The sequence below is a fragment of the Salvelinus sp. IW2-2015 genome, linkage group LG4q.2 (assembly GCF_002910315.2).
Source record: "Salvelinus sp. IW2-2015 linkage group LG4q.2, ASM291031v2, whole genome shotgun sequence".
NCBI classification, from domain to species: Eukaryota; Metazoa; Chordata; class Actinopteri; order Salmoniformes; family Salmonidae; genus Salvelinus; species Salvelinus sp. IW2-2015.
In genome coordinates this window covers 8,268,556-8,294,950 of record NC_036843.1, presented here as the reverse complement: position 1 = coordinate 8,294,950, position 26,395 = coordinate 8,268,556, and the positions used below count along the sequence as shown (strand labels likewise).

The 26,395-nt window shown below is 44.3% G+C and overlaps 2 protein-coding genes and 1 long non-coding RNA gene across 4 annotated transcripts in view; 2 read left to right on the top strand and 1 right to left on the bottom strand.

Annotated features, from left to right (window-relative positions):
- Positions 1 to 11,722, top strand: part of LOC111963228 (RAC-alpha serine/threonine-protein kinase) — a 49,991-nt gene extending 38,269 nt beyond the window's left edge. For both annotated transcript variants that reach the window (XM_023986532.2, XM_023986533.2), the window contains 11 exons: positions 459 to 570; positions 683 to 809; positions 1,279 to 1,410; positions 1,529 to 1,594; positions 1,999 to 2,067; positions 2,215 to 2,340; positions 3,160 to 3,288; positions 8,069 to 8,283; positions 8,372 to 8,459; positions 8,588 to 8,690; positions 9,803 to 11,722. In XM_023986532.2, coding sequence (XP_023842300.1) covers positions 459 to 570; positions 683 to 809; positions 1,279 to 1,410; positions 1,529 to 1,594; positions 1,999 to 2,067; positions 2,215 to 2,340; positions 3,160 to 3,288; positions 8,069 to 8,283; positions 8,372 to 8,459; positions 8,588 to 8,690; positions 9,803 to 9,882 — 1,247 coding nt within the window. In that variant the 3' untranslated portion in view covers positions 9,883 to 11,722. The remainder of the gene's footprint in view (positions 1 to 458; positions 571 to 682; positions 810 to 1,278; positions 1,411 to 1,528; positions 1,595 to 1,998; positions 2,068 to 2,214; positions 2,341 to 3,159; positions 3,289 to 8,068; positions 8,284 to 8,371; positions 8,460 to 8,587; positions 8,691 to 9,802) is intronic.
- A 1,592-nt stretch (positions 11,723 to 13,314) lies between these two features.
- Positions 13,315 to 19,814, bottom strand: LOC139027659 (uncharacterized). Its single transcript, XR_011479778.1, has 4 exons — positions 19,646 to 19,814; positions 19,464 to 19,527; positions 19,280 to 19,325; positions 13,315 to 17,424 (listed from the first exon to the last, which is right to left on the bottom strand). It is a non-coding gene; the product is annotated as an uncharacterized lncRNA (long non-coding RNA).
- Positions 19,815 to 22,586: 2,772 nt separating this feature from the next.
- The window catches only part of LOC111963227 (centrosomal protein of 170 kDa protein B), a 43,807-nt gene continuing 39,998 nt past the window's right edge, over positions 22,587 to 26,395 (top strand). The window contains exons 1-2 of the mRNA XM_023986531.2: positions 22,587 to 22,829; positions 25,728 to 25,865. Coding sequence (XP_023842299.1) covers positions 25,761 to 25,865 — 105 coding nt within the window. The 5' untranslated portion in view covers positions 22,587 to 22,829; positions 25,728 to 25,760. The remainder of the gene's footprint in view (positions 22,830 to 25,727; positions 25,866 to 26,395) is intronic.

Sequence of the window (26,395 nt, the reverse complement as noted above, 5' to 3'; positions counted from 1 at the left end):
TGGTGGCCCAGCCCCATATCCTCCATCTAACAGACATCCTGACAAACTCCTTCATGTCTCCTTTTGGCACACGCAGTATGTTGACTATGTGAAAGAGCTGCACTGGGAAACTGGCTGCTCTCTTAGAATTCTAACTTTGATTCAAGCAGATTCTTTTGAAGTGAATGTTGTCTGTGGCCCATATTATATATTTGACATTTTCTGGAATTGACTGAAACGTCTGCTTATTTCACATTATCCATCTCACAGTCCCATGTAATGACCAAATCTTGAGGTTCAAATATTCAGTATGAAGAGATCTGTGATCAGGGTTTCCCCCTTCACCCATAGTGCACCTGTTCAGTTCCCTGTGTATGGTGGCAGTCCCTGCAGTGTCTGTTAGGGTGGCGATAAAGATAAATGGCTGTAACTGCGGGTCTCTCTCTCCTCCTGCGCCATCTCACCCTGGATGTGGCCAGAGTGCCAGCTGATGAAGACTGAGAGGCCCAAGCCCAACACATTCATCATCCGCTGCCTGCAGTGGACCACTGTCATCGAGCGCACCTTCCACGTGGAGACCCCCGAGGAGAGGCAAGCTCACATGATTGGGCTGAATTACCTCATGTTAAATGAGGTGTTGTAATTTCCCTTCCACTCTCTCTCCCTCTTTTCCTCTAACTCGTCTCCTTTCTCAATCTCTCAGGGAAGAATGGACGAAGGCCATTGAAGCCGTAGCAGACAGTCTACAGAAAGAGGAGGAGGAGATGATGGATTCCTCCCCAGACCCAATGGACATGGAGATGTACCTGACCAAACCCAGACTCAAAGTGGTGCGTCCTGCCCTCCTCACGGCCCTTCCTGCCTCACCCCCTCCTCACGGCCCTTCCTGCCTCACCCCGCTCCTCACGGCCCTTCCTGCCTCACCCCAGCCCACCCGGCTCCCTGACACTTTCCTGACATCAGCCCTGGGAGGCTTAGCACCACATAGCGTGTCCACTATGTTTCATCACCACACGTGTGCTGTTAACTCATGAAACAAAGGTCTAAGGGCACCGGATTGGATGTCCCCCACGCAACCGTTTTCAACATTCTCACCAGCCCTGGGGGTCAGAGGTTAAATTAGCCACTGCAGCATATAGTCCCACCTTTAGAAGAGTGGAAATTGCGGAGTGGATGAACTAGCACTTGTAATGCTTCCGTGTTGTTGTCAGTGGGATTATATGTTTTGACTAGTTAGAGCATGAATTTGTTATAGCTGCTGTTTTGTAACCCGGTGGCTCTTTCTCCCCTCACTCATAGACTATGCACGACTTTGAATACCTCAAACTACTAGGAAAAGGCACTTTTGGCAAAGTGATCCTGGTGAAGGAGAAGGCCACAGGACGCTACTATGCCATGAAAATCCTGAAGAAGGAAGTAATCGTAGCGAAAGTGAGTACAGGCCACTGACCGTTACAGGAAGCGAGAGAGAGAGCATGGGGGCGATCATGGATACCTAAACGGCAGCCATTGTGGGAGTTGCACAGACACTCTTTGTGATCTCTTTCAGGATGAAGTGGCACACACACTCACAGAAAACCGAGTGCTCCAGAATTCCAAGCATCCGTTCTTGACGGTGAGAGACCCCTCCATCCACTCCATACACCTAACCCAAACTCTCCTCTGGCCACAAAGACTCTGCGGAGCTTCCATGCAGGGGGAGATGCTGAATCTGTGCTGGGAGAGTTTGAGCTATGTTTACAAACACAGCAATAGACTTGGCCTCTATTGAGGACACTAGACCTTTCATTGTCAGTTAACCACCTTTCTCAAAGTCTGATGGCTCACAATGCCAAACTCTTCCACGTTAAGTGGTAACACATGCAGCTTGTGTTCATCCCACTGTGGTGAATGGGCAGTTGGCACACATAATATCCCAAAGGCAGATATCACATGAACAAAGACTTATGTTTCTTTTGGAGAACTTGCAAGCTTATTTTTTCATTGATTGCAGTTAAAGTTATTAGTGTATATCTCCAGGGCCTGAAATACTCCTTCCAGACTCATGACCGGTTGTGTTTCGTCATGGAGTATGCGAACGGCGGAGAGGTGAGCTTTTTAAACTGTCAATAACACCTGACACGCAAGATCCAATTTAGCTAGTAGTAGCCAATAACGCCTCCCACCCCTCCTTCTGTGTACGCTTACTCTGTTCCCTCTGTCTCCTCTCCCTCCCTCCTTCCCTCCCTCCTCTAGCTGTTCTTCCACCTGTCCCGGGACCGGGTGTTCTCGGAGGAGCGGGCTCGGTTCTACGGAGCAGAGATAGTGTCAGCGCTGGACTACCTGCATGCTGAGAGGAACGTGGTCTACAGAGACCTGAAGGTAAGGTGGTGGAACACAGTCAGTCTCTGACCTGGGATATAAATAGTGTCCACAGCAGCATGCTGCAGCCAGGGGTGCATCGATCTGCCTCCCCCTGAATCAGGCCTCACTGCAGCTGGAAACTTAGACCTAGACCTCCTCTTATGGCAGGAGAAGTAGAATAACCAACATATCCTGGGATTATATGACTCGTTTATTTTTCTTTGTTTTCACCATTAATGTAAATAGGTAACAATTAAACATTTTGTATTTTAGAAAGTGTGTAAGAGTATTGRGTCATCTTTTACCCCCGGCATCAAACTTATTCCGTAAAGCTGCAATTTGTTCCTACCAGAAGCAAGAGGCCGGTACAAAAACTCAGTGAACTGTATTCATAGCATAAGAGCAGAGGTATTATATGACTGTTTTTTAGGAGGGAGGGGAGGGAGGCATCTGTAGCCCTGTTTCTTCCAGCTGATGAAACTATACCAGCCAGGTCAGCATACCCCCCCCCCCCCCCCTCCTCGTTCCCCCCTCCCTGTGATCTTCCCATGGGTTTATGAGGCAGGCTTCCAACCTGCTAAGGTTCTCCTGAAAATGCCAGGGTAGCAGTATTGGAGGATGTGCTGACTCTGGCCTGCCTGCCTGGTGCTACTGGTCACGTGTGAGCTACAGATGCCAGGTGACGTTTAATGAGAGGATGATATTAAAAGGCAATGCATCGCTAACTCATTGCTCTGAGCTGAAGCCAAATCAGCTGGGCCTCAATCACACACCTCATACAGGCATTCTCCCTCCTGATGCGGATACTTCCTGTCTCATTCTGTCTCCTCCCTTCAGCTGGAAAATCTCATGCTGGACAAAGACGGACACATACAGATCACTGACTTTGGACTGTGTAAGGAGGGGATCACAGACGGGGCCACCATGAAGACCTTCTGTGGGACGCCAGAGTACCTGGCCCCAGAGGTAGTGTATTCTCACTGTCCAATCACCAATATGGGGGTCATTAAATCTTATCATTTTGAGTCAGTAAAGATGTAGCCTTTGGAGCCCAACCCATGTGGCCTTCTTCCTCTTCAGATGTTTAGAATTTGATGTTGTGAAAAGACCTGATGGTTCACACACTTTTGACATGTTCTTGTTAGTACACTGTATCAAATTTGAGTTTAAATCAACTGAACAGAATAAAGTCACATAATTGGTAAGTACCTGAAAGAATTAACAGTATGTGTGGCGCAGAGAATATATCCCACTACACACAGCATCATAAATGTATGTTGTCGGGCATATTGTTAAGGCATACAAGCTATGTGGAAGAGTGGCTTTGGGACAGCTGTTCCTAAATGCCTGTCTAATCTTCAGTGTAAGACATGGAGCTAATGAGTCTGCAGTGTGACTAGGGCAGGGCAGGGTGTGCCCATTTTTGTTGGTTGAGAGGATATGTGTACAGGGGTGTGGCTGCTCCCCACTGCGTGCAGATGTGACGTGTGTTTGAGTGGTGTGTGTAGCGCGATAGGGCATTGTGTGTGCGATAGCCCTCTTGCCATAGGAATTTCTTTCCGGGAGAAGGGTGCCCATGTTGACACAGTTGCCGGCTCGTTGTTTTTAGCCGCCATTTGGAATTTGCTGGGGGGGGGGGGGTTGGCAGTGCCTCAGGAAACGTGAGCTTCCACCCCTGGAGAAAAGTCCACATTGGCTGCAGCTGCTTCTAGCCCAATGCTGCCCGGGATGATGATGATGATGATGATAACAATTGATTACATTTGTAAAGCGCTTTTCATTAAGCAAGATTCATCTCAAAGTGCATAAAATTGCATAAAAAGTGCATAAAAACGAAAAATCGTTTTAAAAAAACAAACAAAGAAAATATAAATCACCATATCATAAAAGCAACAATCAAAGTCTAGGATGAAGGGTAGGCCAGCCAATAAAGTTAAGTCTTCAGGCCTGCTTTAAAAGCCCCAACAGTCTGAACTGCTGTTCAGGATGACTATCCTGACCTGTCAAAGCCAGGGCCACGCACGTTGTCCTTACTTCACTTCTCCCCAGTAACATTCTCCCATGGCGCTTTCATCTGATATCTTCATCTCTCTTAGAGGACCATCCTGATCTAGGGCATAGTCTACAGTAGCTATCATCACAAAAGCCAACCAGCGCATGAATGACTATTTCATCATAATGTCCCCCACTCACACTAGGGCCAGCAAAAGGCAAATGATAAGTAAAAGGAAAGAACATAATCTGTTTATATAACTTCATGTTTTATGTGGGGTATGTTAGAAATGAAAGACAACCTCCATTAACTGGACCCCCCCCCCCCCATATTCACCCCCAGCTCTTCCTCTGCCATTCTGTACACAGTAACATTCTAGCTGGGGCTGTTATAGGGTAGAATGTTACTGTGTACTGAATGGCAGAGGAAGAGCTGGGGCTGTTATAGGGTAGAATGTTACTGTGTACAGAATGGCAGAGGAAGAGCTGGGGATGTTATAGGGTAGAATGTTACTGTGTACAGAATGGCAGAGGAAGAGCTGGGGCTGTTATAGGGTAGAATGTTACTGTGTACAGAATGGCAGAGGACAGAGCTGGGGCTGTTATAGGGTAGAATGTTACTGTGTACAGAATGGCAGTACACAGTAACATTCTACCCTATAACAGCCCCAGCTCTGCTAGACTCCAGCAGCGGAGACATCAGGGGGCGTTTCCGTGGAGACAGGGTCGCCGCAGAGCGTCTCTATGGAGCCAGGGCCAGGCAGTGTTACAGGTTGTTCTGCAGTAAACAATGACCTTGTTGTGTGTGCTGCACAGGAATCCTGTAACGTCTGGGAATATTCCACAGGCCAGGAGCCCAGCACTGTAAACCTTCCTCTAGAGAACACCCATGGAACCAGTTTCACTTAAGCCACTGTGAAATAGTGGCTGAAGTTGAATTAGGGAAGTTATTTACATTTAAGTCATTTAGCAGACGCTCTTATCCAGAGCGACTTACAAATTGGAAAGTTCATACATATTCATCCTGGTCCCCCCGTGGGGAATGAACCCACAACCCTGGCGTTGCAAGCGCCATGCTCTACCAACTGAGCCACACGGGACCAAGTTATGAACAAGGAAGTTAAGGAGAGTGAAGGGAATCACATATAATGTGAGCCAGTGATGTGTTTGAGAGAGGGACGGTAGCTGTGTTTCTGTTAGAGGGAGAAAAAAAGGGCCAGAGTAAGATGGAGAGTAGTATCAAGTGGAGGATATTTCTCTTCCACTCCTCCCTCCACTCTGCACTGTGCTGTCCTTGGGGCCAGTGTAACAGAGTCGGTCCAGGCAGCCCTGGTTACGTGTGAGGGATGAGCTTGGCTCCTGTGGTCCTGGCAGCTCCACAGCTGTGGCGCTCTTCTACATACTGTATATGGGGCAGCTGCAGACCCAGCTGTCTCACGGTGTGAATCGCACGACAGCAGCGCTGGAAATAGAGACGGTCCAGTAATCCTAGCACCGTGCCGGCTTCAGGTTACCCCTGCCCTCCGAGGCCCTAACCGCAGCGCCAAGCAGCGTGCCCCTCAGACACACACGCCGCCCACCCACACGCACAAACACACTCCGGTTTTGTTCTATTTACGGCCACGTCCGTCCATCTGTTCTGCCTTCCTCTTTCTGGGTCTGTGTACCTTCATGTCCATATTTAATTATATTAGGCTGCCCCCTTACCTATGAATCTATTCCTGGACCGGTCTATCTCACCTCATATAACCTTTTGATGTTTTAAAGAACAGCCTGTTCTCAGTGACTTGATTTCACTTACAACATCCTTCTGGTACTGTTGACCCAACTACACATCCCAGAAGGCCTTGTATAGTAACAAATGGAAGAGTGTACTGACGTTCAACAGGTTGCCTCAGTTGGTCAGCACAGAGCTGAAGCAAGCCAGTTGATTAGAACGTGTGAACATGTCACCTTCCATGGTGTGTGAGCCTCCACCACCATGACGAAGGGCTGTGGCAGTGGTGTGGTTGGATATACAGTGCATTCGGGATGTTGGTGTGTACTGCAGACCTCTGGTGATTAAATATGCAGGGCTCCTGGGGAAATTCTATCCCTGCTCCTATTGTGAGATGTGAGTCAGTGCTTGCTGTGGCTGGTCAGAAAGCCCAGACCAGGAGAAGGGGGGGGGGGGGGCACTGGCCTCAGGGTTCTTTATACAGCCTGGAGAGCTGCTGACCTCACTACTCACCTAATGTCCATCCACTTAGCTAATAGATAGGTTTCAGAGATCTAAACCAAGAATGTATAGTATGTGTGTCTCTTTTGATGCCGTCATAGGGCTGACCGTACATTTGAACTCCTGCTAGCCCTATTATTGTCCTTGTACTGTCCTACATTATTTTACTTGTATTATTATTTTTATTTCACCTTTATTTAACCAGGTAGGCAAGTTGAGAACACGTTCTCATTTACAATTGCGACCTGGCCAAGATAAAGCAAAGCAGTTACAACAACACAAAGTTACACATGGAGTAAAACAAACATACAGTCAATAATACAGTAGAAAAATAAGTCTATATACAATGTGAGGTAAAGGCAAAAAAAAGGCCATGATGGCAAAGTAGTAATAAAATATAGCAAGTAAAACACTGGAATCGTTGATTTGCAGTGGAAGAATATGCAAGTAGAGATAGAAATAATGGGGTGCAAAGGAGCAAAATAAATAAATACAGTAGGGAAAGAGGTAGTTTGGGCTAAATTATAGATGGGCTATGTACAGGTGCAGTAATCTATGAGCTGCTCTGACAGCTGGTGCTTAAAGCTAGTGAGGGAGATAAGTGTTTCCAGTTTCAGAGATTTTTGTAGTTCGTTCCAGTCGTTGGCAGCAGAGAACTGGAAGGAGAGGCGGCCAAAGGAAGAATTGGTTTTGGGGGTGACCAGAGAGATATACCTGCTGGAGCGCGTGCTACAGGTGGGTGCTGCTATGGTGACCAGCGAGCTGAGAAAGGGGGGACTTTACCTAGCAGGGTCTTATAGATGACCTGGAGCCAGTGGGTTTGGCGACAAGTATGAAGCGAGGGCCAGCCAACGAGAGTGTACAGGTCGCAGTGGTGGGTAGTATATGGGGCTTTGGTGGCAAAACTGATGGCACTGTGATAGACTGCATCCAATTTATTGCGTAGGGTATTGGAGGCTATTTTGTAAATGACATCACCGAAGTCGAGGATTGGTAGGATGGACAGTTTTACGAGGGTATGTTTGGCAGCATGAGTGAAGGATGCTTTGTTGCGGAATAGGAAGCCAATTCTAGATTTAACTTTGGATTGGAGATGTTTGATGTGAGTCTGGAAGGAGAGTTTACAGTCTAACCAGACACCTAGGTATTTGTAGTTGTCCACATATTCTAAGTCAGAACCGTCCAGAGTAGTGATGTTGGACAGGCGGGCAGGTGCAGGCAGCGATCGGTTGAAGAGCATGCATTTAGTTTTACTTGTATTTAAGAGCAATTGGAGGCCACGGAAGGAGAGTTGTATGGCATTGAAGCTCGCCTGGAGGGTTGTTAACACAGTGTCCAAAGAAGGGCCAGAAGTATACAGAATGGTGTCGTCTGCGTAGAGGTGGATCAGAGACTCACAGCAGCAAGAGCGACATCATTGATGTATACAGAGAATGCTGAGTATGCAGAGTATACTTCCAGGTATGATTGTAATTGTCCATAGTGGTATTAGTAAAGTTGTATTCTATTGAGTTGTGGTTGTCCTGTGTTGTTTAGGTTCTGGAGGACAATGACTATGGCCGGGCGGTGGACTGGTGGGGTCTGGGCGTGGTCATGTACGAGATGATGTGCGGTCGGCTGCCCTTCTACAACCAGGACCACGAGAAGCTGTTTGAGCTCATCCTCATGGAGGACATCCGTTTCCCACGCACCCTGGGCCCCGAGGGCAGGTCCCTGCTCTCAGGCCTGCTCAAGAAAGACCCCAAGCAGCGGTATATAGGCCTAGCCTCTCCTCCCTTCTCATTCCAACCAAAAAGGCCTCTGTAGTTACTCTTGTCCATTGGTCCCTGTGTCTTCCAGGTTAGGTGGTGGACAGAATGATGCTAAAGAGATCATGCAGCACAAATTCTTTGCTGGGATTGAATGGCAAGATGTTTATGAGAAGAAGGTAAATCGGTGTAACAATTTCCATTACTTCAGAGAACAACCAATAGATTTGACCAGACCTGCAAATGTCTATACTCTGACAGGACAGATGTGCCAATGTGCTCCATGATATCCTCTCTTCTCTCACAGCTGGTCCCGCCCTTTAAGCCGCAGGTTACCTCAGAAACAGACACGCGGTATTTTGACGAGGAGTTCACAGCACAGACCATCACTATTACACCGCCCGGACAAGGTACTACCTCACCCACTGCCACTGTATCGTTACAGGGTACACACACCAGACTCGCATCAGAGAACAGTATTACGAGCCCAAATAGACAATCATCATACTAATGTTTTTCACTGACTCACTGGACCGGAATGCTTTTGTTTAATTGTGATGATCATAATGAGTCAGACTAAGAATAAACTGGACACACACGTGGGTCTGAATGTCAGTACTGTTGAGAATACGACAACCACTTACTGAGTTTCAGAATCTCAGACATTTCTATCCCCCTCTTCAGAGAATTTCTGAAAATGTTGATTTTAAACTGAACTTTAAATTGTTTTTATCATGGCTCCAGAGGTACTTGTTTATTTTGAGGGGGGTTTACAGAATTTCAGTGTCCCAAACGAAAACCCCAAGCTGATCTACATGGTTTAGTTTTAGAATGTTGATTGAAGACTAATATTCTTCCTCTTGTCAGGCTTATGAGAGAAGGCCCCTTGTTTCTACTTTAAATGCAGTCYTATCTTTGCTTACTATCAGACTGCCTAGGACATGTACGTTTTGGGTACTCCCAGTAGATTTACAACCTATTAATTGAACAACCATTTTAAAAGGTGCACTCCATAAGAGTTCCACGTGCAAATAGCCCTTGATGTAGATGATACTGTATATCTGTACTGCAGTAGTCAAGGAATTAAATCCCACGAGAGAAAGTTTGAACATAATTTAGAAGTATAGATTGCACTCTCAAAGGCGAGTATTGAAATGAGAAGGGGAAGGTTCATGTTCCCTATCCCAGTGCAATTAATGCGAGGTCAAATTACATAGAGCTTATTCAATTCCTCTGGGGGATTTGTGCCCTCTTCTGGAACGCGTGTGTAACATCTATGTTATTCCATAGTTCACTGTGTCCCTCAAAATGGTGGGGCTAGAGCACTAGCAATGTGTGCCAAACTGCACCCTGGGCTAGTTCTAGGTACATTATGTATTAGGACTAAATCATAATGCTTTTCGTAGTCACTGAGATGAAAAAGAACAAATTGAATTCAACAAATGTGATCAGATTAACGTTATACACTAATTGAGTTCTCTCTGTGCCATCTCGCTCTTTCCTTCCCACTTATGTATTCCAGAAGACAGCATGGAGTCGTTTGACAGCGAACGGAGGCCCCACTTCCCACAGTTCTCCTACTCTGCGAGTGGGACAGCCTAAACACCCCCTCATTCCTCTGGTCCCAACATTTCCCCTCATCCTACCAGACTGCACATCCAACTACATTCGCCCCATCCTTTTTTTACTTCCAGTGTCGCATATAGTATTGTTGAACAGACATTTGCTATCTGCAAGTTCGGTAATTATAGGGGAACATGCTTCATACTACACAAATGAAAAACTGGTTGTTTCTGTGGCTTCTTAAGACTTTTCTAATGGTGAGAGATAACACTACAGTGTTGCTTGTCTTGATGAGTTGAGTCAGACAAGCTTGATGTTCATAAAACCATACTTTATAGGAAAAGGGTGGCAATGCAGCAAATCATTTTAGAATGGTCAGGCTACACTTTCCTAAACTTCTATTTGCCTTGCTTCTGTCAGCACCTGTTATATTTGTCACACATTATTCACAAAGTGAACATTTTATGGGACCATAAGGATTGTATCGGAATTAGCCATGTAAAATGTAAATGTATTTTTGATGTTCTTTGTTTAAGGCAAAGACATATTGTGGACCAACAACAACATATGACCAATGACTTAATGTTCCATGTAGTGGGAGGTTTAATCATATTTAGATATTGTTATCAGGACTTTCACATTACACTATTTGACCAACACTTTGAAACCTGTTGTTCAGCCATTTGAATGTACCTAATCAATAAAATGTATAATTCTGCATACCTAACTGTTGTAGAACATGGTTGATTCTCATAGGACTTCCATCCCTCAAAAGAACATTCTTATCCGTATGTTAGAGCCCCAAAACATTCTAGAACAAAGTGAGAATGACATGGTCTATGGACCTCTGTCAGAGTGCTCCGCTCCATTATCAGTCTAATGACAAATTGTGCAATACAATGGCAGACACTTAAAGAACTGATTCTGGGAGCAGGCATACAATGTAAATGTGTTCAAGCTTGCCGTCAATGAATCTCAGAACTGTGTCTACACGGTCAATTGGATATCCTTTTGCTGTTGTCCCATTTGAAAAGACAGTTACTCTAATCTCTCTGGACTATGTGCTTGGATCATGATGCCTTCCTGTCTGAATGCTGTGTTTCAAACACTCTCGGCTGTTTCTTTCTGAACTGGCCAGTCAGGTACTGATCCTTTCTGCCCAATCAGGGAGTCTTCTGTCTCCTCTGGGTTTTTTCCTCTTCCACAGTATTGGGTGTTTTCACTACAGCCTCAATGAGGTCACTGTAACAACATACAGTCCTTTAGGACTTACTCCATAAACAAGCTGGGCTGTGGTTCAGGGGAAAACAAGTTGAGTCCGCTTTGATCTCTATAGGTAGGGATCAGGGTACATGGTTCTGAGTTATTTATAGAAAACGAGTTTGACTGTGCCAATGACATGCAATTTTCTACCCCAAAACATGTATTTGTTACACTTTATAGTCAGAAATGACTGAATTAATGTCAATTCTGAAAGGTGTGAACTATTAAAGGCTTGTTTGTGTAATTAACCCCCCTATACAGATTGCTGTAAATAAACTGAGAATCTTGGAAATGCTTTTTGGGGAAACTGCACGGAGTGTTTCCAGAGGACTGATAACTATGAAGTTAATGTTATTGAATGTAAAGGCTTTTTTTTTTTTACCTCAATTCCTTTTTTTTCAAACAAACAATTGCTAGATTGGATTGTTCCTGTGCAYTCACCCTTTGCTGTCACCCTCTGAAAATGCCTTATACCTTTATTTTTACTTTTTTTTGTACCTGCCCTTTCCCATTCCTGAAACTGAGGACACCAGCTTTAGTAAACAAATAATATAACCTTTGTACACTTTTTACAGTTTTGTTTCTTTCAAATTTATATTAAAATGTCTTAACTAAATTTGTGCCAACTTGTCTTTTTTTCAGTTGATCGTTAAAGAACATTTATCTTCTCTAATATGCTTTAACCCACAGTCATAGATCCAAAACATTAGCAAGTCAAGCTTGTCCTGAGTGAAGTACTTAAGAAAAAAATAACTCATGAGGTGAGCGTCTGAAACAAATGAATAAACCTAAATACTGAGTGGTTGGACTTGGCCCTGTTTCTGTACCTCCACAGGATTGCTTAGGTCCATGTCTGTCTGGCTCGATCTACAGCTGGTTAGAGCTGGAGGAGAAGCTCCTTTGGGCCAGACCCAGATGGTACAGTCTCTGGAGCAGATGTTGACAGCCAGGGCTCAGTCTGTCTGTCTGGCCAGCAGCACTGCTCCTCACCGCAGGACCATGGTTGTGCCCAGTGTGGGGCTCACCTGACAACCGCTCCTCACCTGGCTCCAGCTGCACAACCCACAATGCACCTCTGTGTTAGCAATGATGTTCTGCCCGCTCTTGGGATGCGTTGTAGGGAACTTGTCAAATACTGACTCCACCTCTTTCTCCTTACCTCACTGTACCAATCTTTCCAAYTTTCATCTGAGGGTTGAAAACACATCTATGCTTTAGATATATCCCTGGGTGGCAGGTAGCCTAGCGGTTAGAGTGTTGGGACAGTAACCGAAAGGTTAGTAGCAAGGTGGAAAAATCTGCCGTTCTGCCCTTGTGCAAGGCAGTTAACCCACCTCACAACAACTGCTCCCAGGGGTTAAATGTGGAAGAGATTGGTTGTATGCATTCAGCTGTGCAACTGACTAGGTCTCCCACTAAAGTTGGAAGTCTTCATGTAAGGTATACTGAAGGAGAACAAACCCTTAATGCCATTAGAGGCCATTTACATCCAGGAAGGAATGGAAGAGGGCTCCAAGAAAAGGCCTTTGGAATAAATAGGATGTGCTTTCCCTCCTCTCACACGGCTGCCTGCAAGGCCCTCAATGGCTAGAATAAAGTAGGGTGTGTTAAGATGTTGAGAGGAAGATTAAAATAAACTGGTGGTTGTAAATGACTGGGAGAACAGATTTCTTTGCTTTCGAAGTGAGCAGGGAAACAAAAGGGGGTTGCCCTGAGAGAGGTCACAACCTCAGAAAACCCAGATAAGGAAGGATAGGGATTAAGTCTAACAATGGAGAAGAGTCTTTGGGTTTGGGGCAAGTTTGGTGTCAATGTGAGCTAGTCKGGACCCAGCTGTGATTAAACCAACTTCCAGGACTTATACCATGTACTCAGCCCTTGGTAGTTATGTTGCACCTGCATAAGCTATGGAAAAGTAAATATAGTGATCTGGTTACTATGTTAAAGTAGTTGCAGGTGTTTACTACAGTAGCAACTGCAATTTTGAGACAGACATTTTCTACTTAGTCGTAGATCACCACCTAGCGGAGAGTAGCAGAACATCTTTGATAGGTAACTCAGACAACGTGATCGTCAGTACGTCCGGGTCATGGAATTTTCTAAATAAAAGTCCCCCACGTAATAGAAAAGTGTAACCTGTATTTATTAATGTATGAAAAATTCTATAAACATTAACAATGATTCATATGTTTTCATATTTAAGTGACATTTGCTTTAATTTGGGGTTTTAAAACATGTTCCAAGGCCAAATAAATGCCCACCATGCAAATCACTGTATATGCATTACTTATTGGCTTACAGAGAATAAATTATTMTTTTTGCCGATGGGACGTGGGGAGTATCAGTGGCGTCTGTAGAATCTATATGGCATAATTTCACATGGCTATAAATAATACGGAGTGTTGCTGGCCCTTTACAGTGGTCAAAACAGCTTAAAAATGGGGTGCTTGGACACAATACGGTACAAATATAGCACTGTACAGGAAACTTTAATTTGTGCCGATGTAAAAGTGGGGTGGGGAGTACTCAGTAGGCTCTGTAGAATCTATATATGGTGTAATTTCACATGGCCATGAATAATACAGTGTTGCTGGCCTTTTACTCCGCCCAGTACATTGGCCACAATGCAAACCCTTACGAAAAKATTGCAGTCAGAGTGTAGTATAACTGCAGTATGCTGCAAATACTGCATCAAAATAGTTTTGTTTACTGCAGTAATTTTGCAGTTTAACTGCAGTTATTCTGCAACTACCGCTTCCAATATACCACAAGCGACTGCGCACTTTTACTGCAGTTTCAAAACTGCAATCTTTTTTTGAAAGGGAATCACTGTATACCGTTGCCCATGGCAAGTAAGACCACAATTTAGCCAACGTTTGCCGTCTTTGTACACTTTTTTWAATCTGTTCTGGCGACTGATTCACGATCTCTGTACACTGAGATATACAGTACCAGTCAAAAGTTTGGACACACTCATTCAAGGGTTTTTCTTTCTTTTTTACTATTTTCTACATTGTGAAGACATCAAAACTATGAAATAACACATATGGGAACATGTAGTAACCAAAACCGTGTTAAACAAATCAAAATAGATTTTAGATTCCTCAAAGTAGCCACCCTTTGCCTTGATGACAGCTTTGCACACTTTTGGTGTTCCCTCAACCAGATCCATCAAGTGCAAACCAGATGGGATGGCCATGCTGGTTAAGCGTGCGTGCCTTGAATTCTAAATAAGTCACTCACAGTGTCACCAGCAAAGCATTCCCACACCATCACACCTCCTCCTCCATGCTTCACGGTGGGAACCACACATGCGAAGATCATCTGTTCACCTACTCGGTGTCTCACAAAGACACAGCAGTTAGAACCAAAAATCTGAAATATGGACTCAGACCAAAGGACAGATTTCCACCGGTCTAATGTCCATTGCTCATGTTACTTGGCCCAAGCAAGTCTCTTCTTCTTCTTGGTGTCCTTTAGTAGTGTTTCTTTGCAGCAATTCGACCATGAAGGCCTGATTCATGCAGTCTCCTCTGAACAATGTATGTTGAGATGTGTCTGTTATTTGAACTCTGTGAAGCATTTATTTGGGCTGCAATTTCTTAGGATGGTAACTCTAATGAACKTATCCTCTGCAGCAGAGGTAACTCTGGGTCTTCCTTTCCTATGGMGGTTCTCATGAGAGCCAGTTTCATCATAGCGCTTGATGGTTTTTCCGATTGCACTTGAAGAAACTTTCAAAGTTCTTGACATTTTCCGATTGACTGACCTTCATGTCTTAAAATAATGGACTGTCGTTTCGCTTTGCTTAGTTGAGCGGTTCTTGCCATAATATGGACTTGGTCTTTTACCAAATAGGGTTATCTTCTGTATACCACCTCTACCTTTTCACAACAACTGATTGGCTCAAATGCATTAAGAAGGAAAGAAATTCCACAAATTAACTTTTAACAAGGCATACCGGTTAATTGACATGCATTCCAGGTGACTACCCCATCAAGCTGGTTGAGAGAAGGCCAAGAGTGTGCAAAGCTGTCATCAAGGCAAAGAGTTGCTACTTTGAAGAATCTCAAATATAAGATATATTTTAATTTGTTTAACACGTTTTTGGTTACTACATGATTCCATGTGTTATTTCATAGTTGATGTCTTCACTATTATTCTACAATGTAGAAAATAGTACAAAATAAAGACACACCCTGAAATGAGTAGTTGTGTCCAAACTTTTGACTGGTACTGTATATAATGCTTGACACAATGGCAGAAGAGGCACAGATGTTTGATGTGGTTCCTTGAGACATTGGATGTCTGGACTCGGAGTGTTGCCGACCTGGACATCTCTCGACCTGGACTGGACAGAGCAATGGTAAATGGTGGTGAATTTTTGGCCTTAGAGATGGTCGTTCGCTTGGTGGTGCTGTTTCATCTTGGAGGAAAGCCGTTGTGCTTCGGCCTTGGTCTTGAGGCATTTGGAGAAGTCTGTCAGGTTGTACGGGTTGCCTGTTTGTCTGCAGCCTGCACCGTGCCTGTAAGTGCTCCACAAAGCTGTCCCTGTAGTACCTCGGGAGTTCTCCCACGTGGCTTGTGCATGACAGCTCTATGCCTTGGGGACCTTCAAGGGATTTCAGCATGCTGACCAGGAGGTCTACTTTGAGTGCGAAGCTGGAAGACCTTGGAATCGCCACCTCTGATGTCATGGGCATTGAGGATTGCAGCGATCTCACTCTGTGCCAGCTGGTGTGGTTGCCTGTACTGCATCTGCAAGACCTGCATGGCTGCAGTGTAGGGCTGCTGGTAGTGTCTACATGCTTGTGCTATCAGCCTGGCCTCATCCAGTGTCAGGTGCTCCATGAGGACCCTGTACTTGTAGTGTTCTGATAGTGCTGTATGAGGGTTCAAGAGGTAGTCCAGTGCCATCTTGAGGTCTGAACTCCCTTTCACTGTTGTGGACTAGATTAGTTGCAGGTATGGTTGGAGCGGATAAGCTAGCTTAGGTACAGATGGGTTCATTAGTTGTACAGGCTGGGCTGGAGGTTGCTGAGGTACCAGTGCATGTGGAGCAGGATCAACTGGCTGAAAGGGTGCATCAAGTTCAGGAAGGTGGACTGGCTGAAGAGGTGCAGCAGGTCCAGGCAGGTGAGCTGGCTGGAGAGGTGCAGCAGGTAGTAGCTGATAAGCCAGCTGGAGAGGACCGGTCCATGGAAGATAAGCTAGCTGGGCAGGTGCAGTCCACGGTTGGTCATTTGAATAGGATCGAGCAGATGACTGAGGTTGGTAGGTGGACTGAGTTTGAGCAGCTGATGGCCGATACCCAGAATAGACCAGAGCAGTGGATGATGCAGACTGAGCCTGAGCTGCTGGTTGGAACAGCTGGTGGTTGGAACAGCTGGTGGTTGGAAGACTGGTCAGACAATGGCTGGTTCAGTGCGGTTAAAAGCATCCACAGGGTCGACCTCGCCAGGGCTTCCATTCCTGCCGAGGGGTATGTTAGCGGTAGAGGGACTGAGACATTGGCAGCAGTGTCCTTTGGGTCTAGCCATGAGCTGAGTGTTGGATAGTGGCAGTTCATTGTACTGGGTGTGTTGTGAGGTGGTTGAAGTAGTACTGTAGGGACCTGGACCCTCACTGAGCAGGCTTGATACAGAGGAATGGATTAGTACGGCCTGACCGAGCTGGGAGGCCCTGGCGGTGATCTGGGCACTCAGGTTGACTACCCTTGATATAATGTAGTCGAGGGTAGTGAACTCTCCTTGAAATTGTGGAGACAGCGGACTTTGGGGGTGGGTGGGCGCAGGCTCGGCCTGCCCTCCGATGGGCTGCAGCTTAATGGTGCTGGCACTCTGCACCTGTACTCCTCCTGCTGGGGAAGTCAGGTAAAACTGTGGGGGCTGGCTGGAGAGGTTGGGCATGTGCTGCCATGGGTTGTTGTCGATGTTGTAGAGGTATCGGTATTCATCGGTTTCTGAGATCATGTCCTGGGATGGGATCTTCTGACGATGAGACTTTTGCTGTGTTTCTTTGCTCTTCCGCCATGTCACAGTAGGTGTGTTGCATCTGTCTTGAAGGACCAATGTAACTGAATGAAGGTTTAGGTGAGGGTGATGGTGACGCCCATCTACTGTGGGACTCCGACTAGAGAGCAGACGGAAGCAGAGATGCCGTTTAAGAGTATGTAGTCAGAGGAGATAGGTGATCAGGGCATGGAACTTGTCATTTAGATGGGTTGTATTACAATTTTGAATAGGCTTGATGTCTTGAACAGTGCCTTGACTCAGTAACCAGCTGGTTGGTTATGTAGGATAGGTAAGTATGGTTTGTCTAAAGAGGGGACAGAGAGTATAMACAATAACAATGCATAATTAATTGACTGTTCATGAGGCTAGCAACAGCAATATGCAAATGGCATTAGCATATGAATGGGTAAAGCTATACATAATATAGCAGTACTTAACAAACGGCATTGAGAGGGGTTGTGATAGCATGAAGCATGGTAGGCCGAAGCTAGAGCACGTTACATGAACAGTGGCTACGTAGCATGGCATGTGGCAAACTAACAAACGATAAATAAAGCTAATGAAATAATATTCAAGTAACAAGCAATGGCCATTAAAGCCGGGTTACAGAAGAGGGCTGCGGGCAGCTGAGCGTAAATGGAAGAAAAGTAAACTACAGGAGGCACTATCATCATTTCACTCCGTCCTCTCTACCTTCTGTTCCTCTGTATCCGCTGCTAAAGCCACTTTCAATCACTATACATTTCAAGCTTCTGCCTCTAACCCTAGGAAACTCTGTTCCACCTTTTACCCCTCAAACCTCCACCCCCCCTCTTGGCGGACGACTGTCAACCACTTTGAAAAGAAGGTTGACGACATCCACTCCTCATTCACTCAGCCTATTGAATCCACTGGTCCCACTCACAGAACTACGCCTAGGACTCTTTCTCTCCTCTCTCTCCAGATTAAATCCTGTGACTAGTGAGGTCCGGCCGCCCGACAACCTGCTCCCTTCTCGAGACCATTGAACGTGCGGTCTCTGACCAACTCTCTCGTTATCACTCTCAGAACGATCTGCTTGACACTAACCAGTCAGGCTTCAAGACGGGTTACTCAACCGAGACTGCTCTTTTCTGTCACGGAGGCTCTCTGCGCTGCCAAAAAGGACTCTCTCTCCAATGTTCTAATCCTCCTAGATCTATCCGCTGCCTTTGACACCTTGAACAATCAGATCCTCCACTCCACCCTCTCAGGGCTGGGCATCTCAGGCTCTGCACGCTGTTGGATTGCATCCTACCTGGCAGGCCGCTCCTACCAGGTGCCTCAGGGCTTGGTTCTAGGCCCTCTCTTCTTCTATCTGTACACCAAGTCAATCGGCTCCGTCATATGCTCACATGGTCTTTCCGATCATTGCGATGGGGATGACACTCAGCTACTTTTCTCCTCCCCCCCCCTTCTGACACCCAGGTGGGGACACGCATCTCAGCTAGGATGTCGGCTACACAACCTTAAGCTCAACAAGATGGAGCTGCTCTTCCTCCCGGGAAAGGCCTGCCTGCTCCAAGACCTCTCCATCACAGTTGACAACTCCACAGTGTCCCCCTTCCAGAGTGCAAAGAACCTTGGCGTGACCCTGGGCAACACCTTGTCATTCTTTGCTAACATCAAAGCAGTGACTCGCTCCTGCAGGTTCATGCTCTACAACATCCGTAGAGTACGACCCTACCCCACACAGGAAGCGGAGTAAGTCCTAATCCAGGCACTTATCATCTCCCGTCTGGAATAAGGCAACTCGCTGTTGGCTGGCTTGTGCCATCAAACCCCTGCAATGTATCCAGAATGCTGCAGCCAGCTGGTTGTTCAACCTTCCCAAATGCTCACCCGCTTCTCCGCACACTCCACTGGCTTCCATTCAAAGCTCGCATCACTACAAGACCATGGTACTTGCCTACGGAGCAGCAAGAGGAACTGCCCCTCCCTACCTTCAGCCTCTGCTCAAACTCTACAACCCAACCTGAGTACTCAGTTCTGCCACCTCTGGTCTCTTGGCCCTCCCACCCATACAGGAGGACAGCTCTAGCTCAGCCCAAGATCTTCTATGTCCTGGCACCCCAATGGTGGAACCAGCCTTCCCCTGAAGCTAGAAGAGCAGAGTCCCTGTCCATCTTCCGAAAACCTACCTCTTTAAAAAATCTTAAATAATCCCACAGCACTCCCCCTCATCACCTAAAAAAATGAAAAAAAGCCTTTAGTTAACAAAACACTCCCACTTGACACTTTTACCTCTTACTTTGCAGATAGTTACTTTATTGAGATTTATTTAAAAAAAAATGTTTTACATACTATGACATGTGGTTGTCTCACCTATCTATCTTAAGATGAATGGACGAACTGGAAGTCGCTCTGGATAAAAGTGTCTGCTAAATGACTAAAAAGAAAATAATTATCATACAAAAGGCAGCTGCACAAAAGGTGTGTGAACTATTAACATGTATTACAAGCTACATGTAACAAAGGAACAGATCAATAAACTCACAATGACTTACCCATAAAGCTTGTGGCGGCCATTAGCAGATGAAATCCCAAATAAACAAAACAGAGGTGAAGAAGTCTTGTTCTTAGTCCTTTTCTATGCAATATTGGATGTTGGTACTCACTGCTCACATTCAATGATGCATACTGGTTGTTGTTGGTGTGCTCAACTCTGTCTGGGTGAAGGAGCTGGATTGAAAGGAGGCACCCTCAATGGCTGCCCATATAAATACCTGGCTATAGAGCTATATAGAGGGCACACCTGCCACGAGTGCCCTCTGTCCTTACATGACCATAGAGTTGGGTAGAGGGCACACCTGCCACAAATGCCCTCTTCCCAATTCGTCACTGATCAGGGAATTCTGTATAGGTGTATTTCATTAGCTGATATCCTGAACCCTGATATTGCATATAATTTGACATTTCTGTGTAACTGTTGATGATCAATTTGATTAATTAACGTCATTGTGATATTTGTTATGAATGAAGTATACCAAATGTAATCTCTCTTGACTTTTTTAATAAATATATTGTACTATGTTGTATAAATTCCAAAGTATACACCAGAAGGAAGATTATAAGATATTTGCATTTTACATTATAAGGTATTTTAGTGTGACAATGCACCCTATGACATAGTGCTGTATTTGAACCATATAGTGTCCATGTACCCTATTTTAAGCTGTTTGACCATAGTAAAAGTCCAGCAACACTTGCTATGACCAAGCTTTTTGTTCAAACGAACCTGTTTTGTATTCTAGGGACTCTAATGACTGAACCCTGGTTTTATGGACACAAAATTGCATCCTTGAACAATAGTAAATAAACAATAATCATACAATCAAAATAATCATTTATTTTGTTTAATTTTAATTGTATATACAGTACCAGTCAAAAGTTTGGACACACCTACTCATTCCAGGGTTTTTCTTTATWAAAAAAAAAACTATTTTCTACATTGTAGAATAATAGTGAAGACATCAAAACTATGAAATAACACATATGGATTCATGTAGCAACCAAAAAAAGTGTTAAAACAAATCAAAATATATCTTATATTTGAGATTCTTCWAAGTAGCCACCCTTTGCCTTGATGACAGCTTTGCACACTCTTGGCATTCTTTCAACCAGCTTCATGAGGTAGTCACCTGGAATGCATTTCAATTAATAGGTGTGCCTTGGAAAGAAATTCCACAAATTAACTTTTAACTTCGTAATGCGTTTGAGCCAATCATTTGTATTGTGACAAGGTAGGGGTGGTATACAGAATATAGCCCTATTTGGTAAAAGACCGTCCATATTATGGCAAGAACAGCTCGAATAAACAAAGAGAAATGACAGTCCATCATTACTTTAAGACCTGAAGGTCAGTCAATCAGGAACATTTCAAGAACTTTGAAAGTTTATTCAAGTGCAGTCGCTAAAACAATCAAGTGCTATGATGAAACTGGCTCTCATGAGGACTCATGAGAATGAGGTGTGATTGTTTGGGGGTGCTTTGCTGGTGACACTGTCAGTGATTTATTTAGAATTCAAGGCACACTTAACTGGCATGGGTACCACAGCATTCTGCAGCGATACGCCATCCCATCTTGTTTGCGCTTAGTGAGACTATAATTTGTTTTCAACAAGACAATGACTCAACACACCTCCAGGCTGTGTAAGGGGTATTGGACCAAGAAGGAGAGTGATGGAGTGCTGCATCAGATGACCTGGCCTCCACAATCAACCGACAATCACCCGACCTCAACCCAATTGAGATGGTTTGGGATGAGTTGGATTGCAGAGTGAAGGAAAAGCAGCCAAGTGCTCAGTCCTTCAAGACTGTTGGAAAAGCATTCCAGATTATGCTGTCATCAAGGCAAAGGGTGGCTACTTTGAAGAATCTAAAATATATTTTGATTTGTTTAACACTTCTACATGATTCCATGTGTTATTTAATAGTTTTGATGTCTTAACTATTATTCTACAATGTAGAAAATAGTAAAAAAATAAAGAAAAACCCTGCAAACCAAACTTTTGACTGGTACTGTATATTTTTTACCAGTAGGCTATTATTATGTTCTTGACATTAATATACTCTATAATATTCTATATTTTTACCAGGTAAGTCAGTTAAGAACAAATTCTTATTTACGATGACGGCCTAGAAACACTGGGTTAACTGCCTCGTTCAGGGGCAGAATGACAGTTTTTCCCTGTCATCTCGGGGATTCGATCTAGCAACCTTTCAGTTACTGGCCCAACGCGCTAACCACTAGGCTACCTGCCGCCCCTTTAGCTTATATAAAATAGTAGTTCTCTTTAGATTTTTCCCACATGTAGTTAGTTACCTTTGTTTAGTTTTTCATAATTGTAACATTATGCACTATGAAAAACTACAACAACAAAAAATAATGATTTCGTATCATACAAATACATTTTACCTTTTATTTTGAAGGGAAAATCCTAAAACCGGAAGTCTTAATGTGGATAGGATCCAGCTAGTGTCGCTGCCGTTACGCTAATCAAAGTCATTGATGACGGTACTAAAGCATACATAGCGCATATAATAAAAATGTTTTCCAGTCTTCTGTGGCTTGACAGTAAAAAGAACTCCACACCTGTCTACATACTACATTGCATCCACCAGAAAGAACACTGTGCTGAAATCAACTGCATCTAGTAATTTAATAGGAATGCTGTCTCCATGTGGGCGAGTTATGAGATTACTGACCGTTTCTGAAACATAATTTCACAAAAACTGTTATTACAAAGTTATATTTACTTTGTTATTTATTACTTTGATGTGACATGATTTAATTCATTGTAAAAACATACTTTTTTCCATTCCCTAAATTTTTGAGCGAAGTTGGACAAAACCCCATAATTGTGTGGTGCTTTTATTTAGCAACTTTAGATATTTCATTACTCTTCTCTTTCGTTCGGGTGCTAAGCATTTGAGTTGACATGTGGGACTGACTAGTTGCGTCACTCGTCTAGAGAACGTTGATCCTTGTGCGTGGCGGTGGAAGTGTAATGTCAGTTTTCGTCGGCTTGTCAAATATTGAAGGGAGGGTGTGTTCGCCATTTACCTGGACTAACATTACTGCTTCTTGAAACTACTTTACTAAAGAAGAGGACAGATACAGCTGTAAATTATTATTTATTGTGTTAACGCTGGCTACTATTCTGGAGAAAGCAGAGTCCGGATTAAAGGTATGCTTGTGAAGGGGGAGTCGTGAACTAGTACTGTTTTTTTTCTCGCTCGGGAAAACCTTTCCTATTTCCTGTATGATGATGTTTGGCCTTTAATTTAAACAGGTAACTAACTAACCAGAGAGACAGGAGCTAACGGACCAGTAATCCCAACATTCTTTCGAAATAAGATAATTTAGCTACTATAGTTAGCTTGCTGAAAGTGGAGAGTCAGTCTGCTTGCAAACTCACCATAAAGTCAGTGTCAACTGCTGGCTAACGTTGCAACAAGTGTTGTTACAACCATTGTAACCTTCAGAATCGTTTGTTTTTGTAGCTTTCCACCTGGCCTAGCTTGTTTAACAAGTGAGTTGGCTAGACATGATGAATTGCATATGCAACATTTTCCAGATATGAATATGGGAACTATTGGTTAGTAAAGTGGCGGAGACTGATAGCAACTAGCTTACTAACATTACTACAGTACAAGCCATTGACCACAGATCATTCTGGTATTATAGCATAGCCATATCATCTTTAATTAGTTGTACCTCGTTCCAAACCAATGTTGAATGGTAGGTAATTTTAARCAAACAGCAATTTAGGTTGGCAACATGATTGAGCAGAATTGTAGACCTAAAATCAAAGGTGATCAGAACTGAGGAGTTARCATAGTTAAGGTACCCGAACAAACAGCCTAACTTGATAAGACCTAGCTAGCTCTCAGAACCTTCTACTCAGTATGTAGGGTTTTCAGCCATTACATTCCCCCATATTTGGCTCCGTGTAAACCGACGCTGTGTTTTAACGTTTAGAAACGTCAATCATCGCTTACGAAATGGTTTCCCAAACATATGCTGATATGCCCGTTATCTTTCATGTCAGCTAGAAAGAATATTTCAAATAAGAGACTTACTGTAGCAGTTTTGCACAGATCCATAATGTGTTTAAATCCAGTTGACAAAATACACTTCCTCCCCAAAAACACACAGGTGTTCGGATCATGCTAATTAGCACAGGTGGTCTTCTGTCTGTCTTCCATTAACAAGCGCTGTAACATGGAGATATGCCCGTCAAGGAACACTAACCCTATAAAAGGTGTGTAGTAATTTCACTTTTTTTATTATTATTTCTCACCGATATGAAAAGAGACCCCAGCAAAATCGGGTTTTCATTTATCTGCATGTCCAGACCTTATATTTAGCCTCACATTGGAGTGTTTAAACATTTTCTTTTCAGGACAGGCTACAGATTAAATAAGTTATGATGAACTTCATAGGGCGGTGAAAGTGCACGGAATGAGCTTGATGCTCCTTTCCAATAACTGTCGAGGTTCTTGTTCTGCTGACATGGTGGTCGATGCTAGAATGCTGTTTGACAAATAAAAATCTCTTCAAGTAGACTAACCTACCTGCAGAGCCTACCCGCACTGTATCTGCAAGCTGTTGGCTGTAGTGAAAGTGCTAAAACCAGAGTAGGTACATTTGTTATTTAATGCAACAGTTAACTCTTGGTAGAGTTGAAAATGGAAACACACTGAACATTAGATTTGTATTTGTTGCATGAAAACGTAAGTGGATACCAAATGCTGTGTGCACTACATCATCATGCACTGATTTTTATCCACAACGCGTCAGTTTGGTGGAAACACCACTCGTGGGAAAATGCACATATTTTCTTTCACATCAAATCAAAGTTTATTTTTCACGTGCACCGAATACAACAGGTGTAGACCTTACAGTGAAATGCTTACTTACAGGCTCTAACCAATAGTGCAAAAAAGGTATTAGGTGAACAATAGGTAGGTAAAGAAATAAAACGACAGTAAAAAGACAGGCTACATACAGTAGCGAGGCTACATACAGACACCGGTTAGTCAGGCTGATTGAGGTAGTATGTACATGTAGATATGGTTAAATTGACTCTGCATATATGATGAACAGAGAGTAGCAGTAGCGTAAAAGGGGGGGTGGTGGGTGGCAGGACACAATGCAGATAGCCCGGGTTAGCCAATATGTGGGAGCACTGGTTGGTTGGCCCAATTGAGGTAGTATGTACATGAATGTATAGTTAAAGTGACTATGCATATAAGATAAACAGAGAGTAGCAGCAGGGTAAAAGTGGGGTTTGGGGGGGCACAATGCAAATAAGCTGGGTAGCCATTTGATTAGCTGTTCAGGAGACTTATGGCTTGGGGGTAAAAACTGTTGAGAAGCCTTTTTGTCCTAGACTTGGCACTCTGGTACCGCTTGCCATGCGGTAGTAGAGAGAACAGTCTATGACTGGGGTGGCTGGGGTCTTTGACAATTTTTAGGGCCTTCCTCTGACTCTGCCTGGTGTAGAGGTCCTGGATGGCAGGCAGCTTAGCCCCAGTGATGTACTGGGCCGTACGCACTACCTTCTGTAGTGCCTTGCGGTCGGAGGCCGAGCAGTTGCCGTACCAGGCAGTGATGCAACCAGTCAGGATGCTCTCAATATTGCAGCTGTAGAACCTTTTGAGGATCTGAGGACCCATGCCAAATCTTTTTAGTTTCCTGAGGGTGAATAGGCTTTGTCGTGCCCTCTTCACAACTGTCTTGGTGTGTTTGGACCATGTTAGTTTGTTGGTGATGTGGACACCAAGGAACTTGAAGCTCTCAACCTGCTCCACTACAGCCCTGCCGATGAGAATGGAGGCGTGCTCGGTCCTCCTTTTCCTGTAGTCCACAATCATCTCCTTAGTCTTGGTTACGTTGAGGGATAGGTTGTTATTCTGGCACCACCCAGCCAAAAAACTAAAATCTGCCAAAATGTTTTTCCTGTATCAGCTGTGTGTTTAATAGATCTGAAAAGATTAATTGAGTTGTTAGTGAATGTGGTGACAACAAGAATCTACTGCGCTACATGTTGTCTAATATCAAGTCTTCTCGCCCCTCCCAGGATGCTAAGAAGGCTCTGAGTCGGGGCTCCAAGATGAGTGTGACGTCATGGTTCCTGGTCAGCAGCTCAGGCACAAGACACCGGTTGCCACCGGAGATGATCTTTGTGGGCCGGGAGGAGTGCGAGCTCATGCTGCAGGTGTGTACGACATCAAGATTCCCTAAAAACACGGCACTTCCATACAGCTACTACCAGAACTGGCTTTTTCGTAGCAGGTTAGGAGAATTAGCTTAAGGTTAGGAAAAGGGTTAGGATTAGCGAAAATGCTCTCCTAACCTGCTATGAAAAGTCACTTCCAGTCGTAGCTGTATGGAGGTGGTGTGTTTTTAGGGAGTACCGAATGACATCCGCAGCACCTTCTGTTTAGACACCACATGCCATCAACCTGTCAACTGCCCATCCACCCTCTAGTGAAAGGATGACGCCTATATTAGGGTCCTGACTCAAGGAAAGCAAGTTTTATTAATGTACGAAAGATCTGTGGGAGTTGACCTGTGTGTATATGAGAGGTGTTTATTTGTGTGTGTTTTAAGAGCAGTGCCTGCTGGGAGAATTGCCTCCCGCAAATGTCAAAGCAAAATGCAACTGACACATTCCACCCTGCTATTTTTCTCCATGTTTTCTGGTTCTAATAACTGTTTGGAATCATTTGCTAGTTTCTTTCTGTG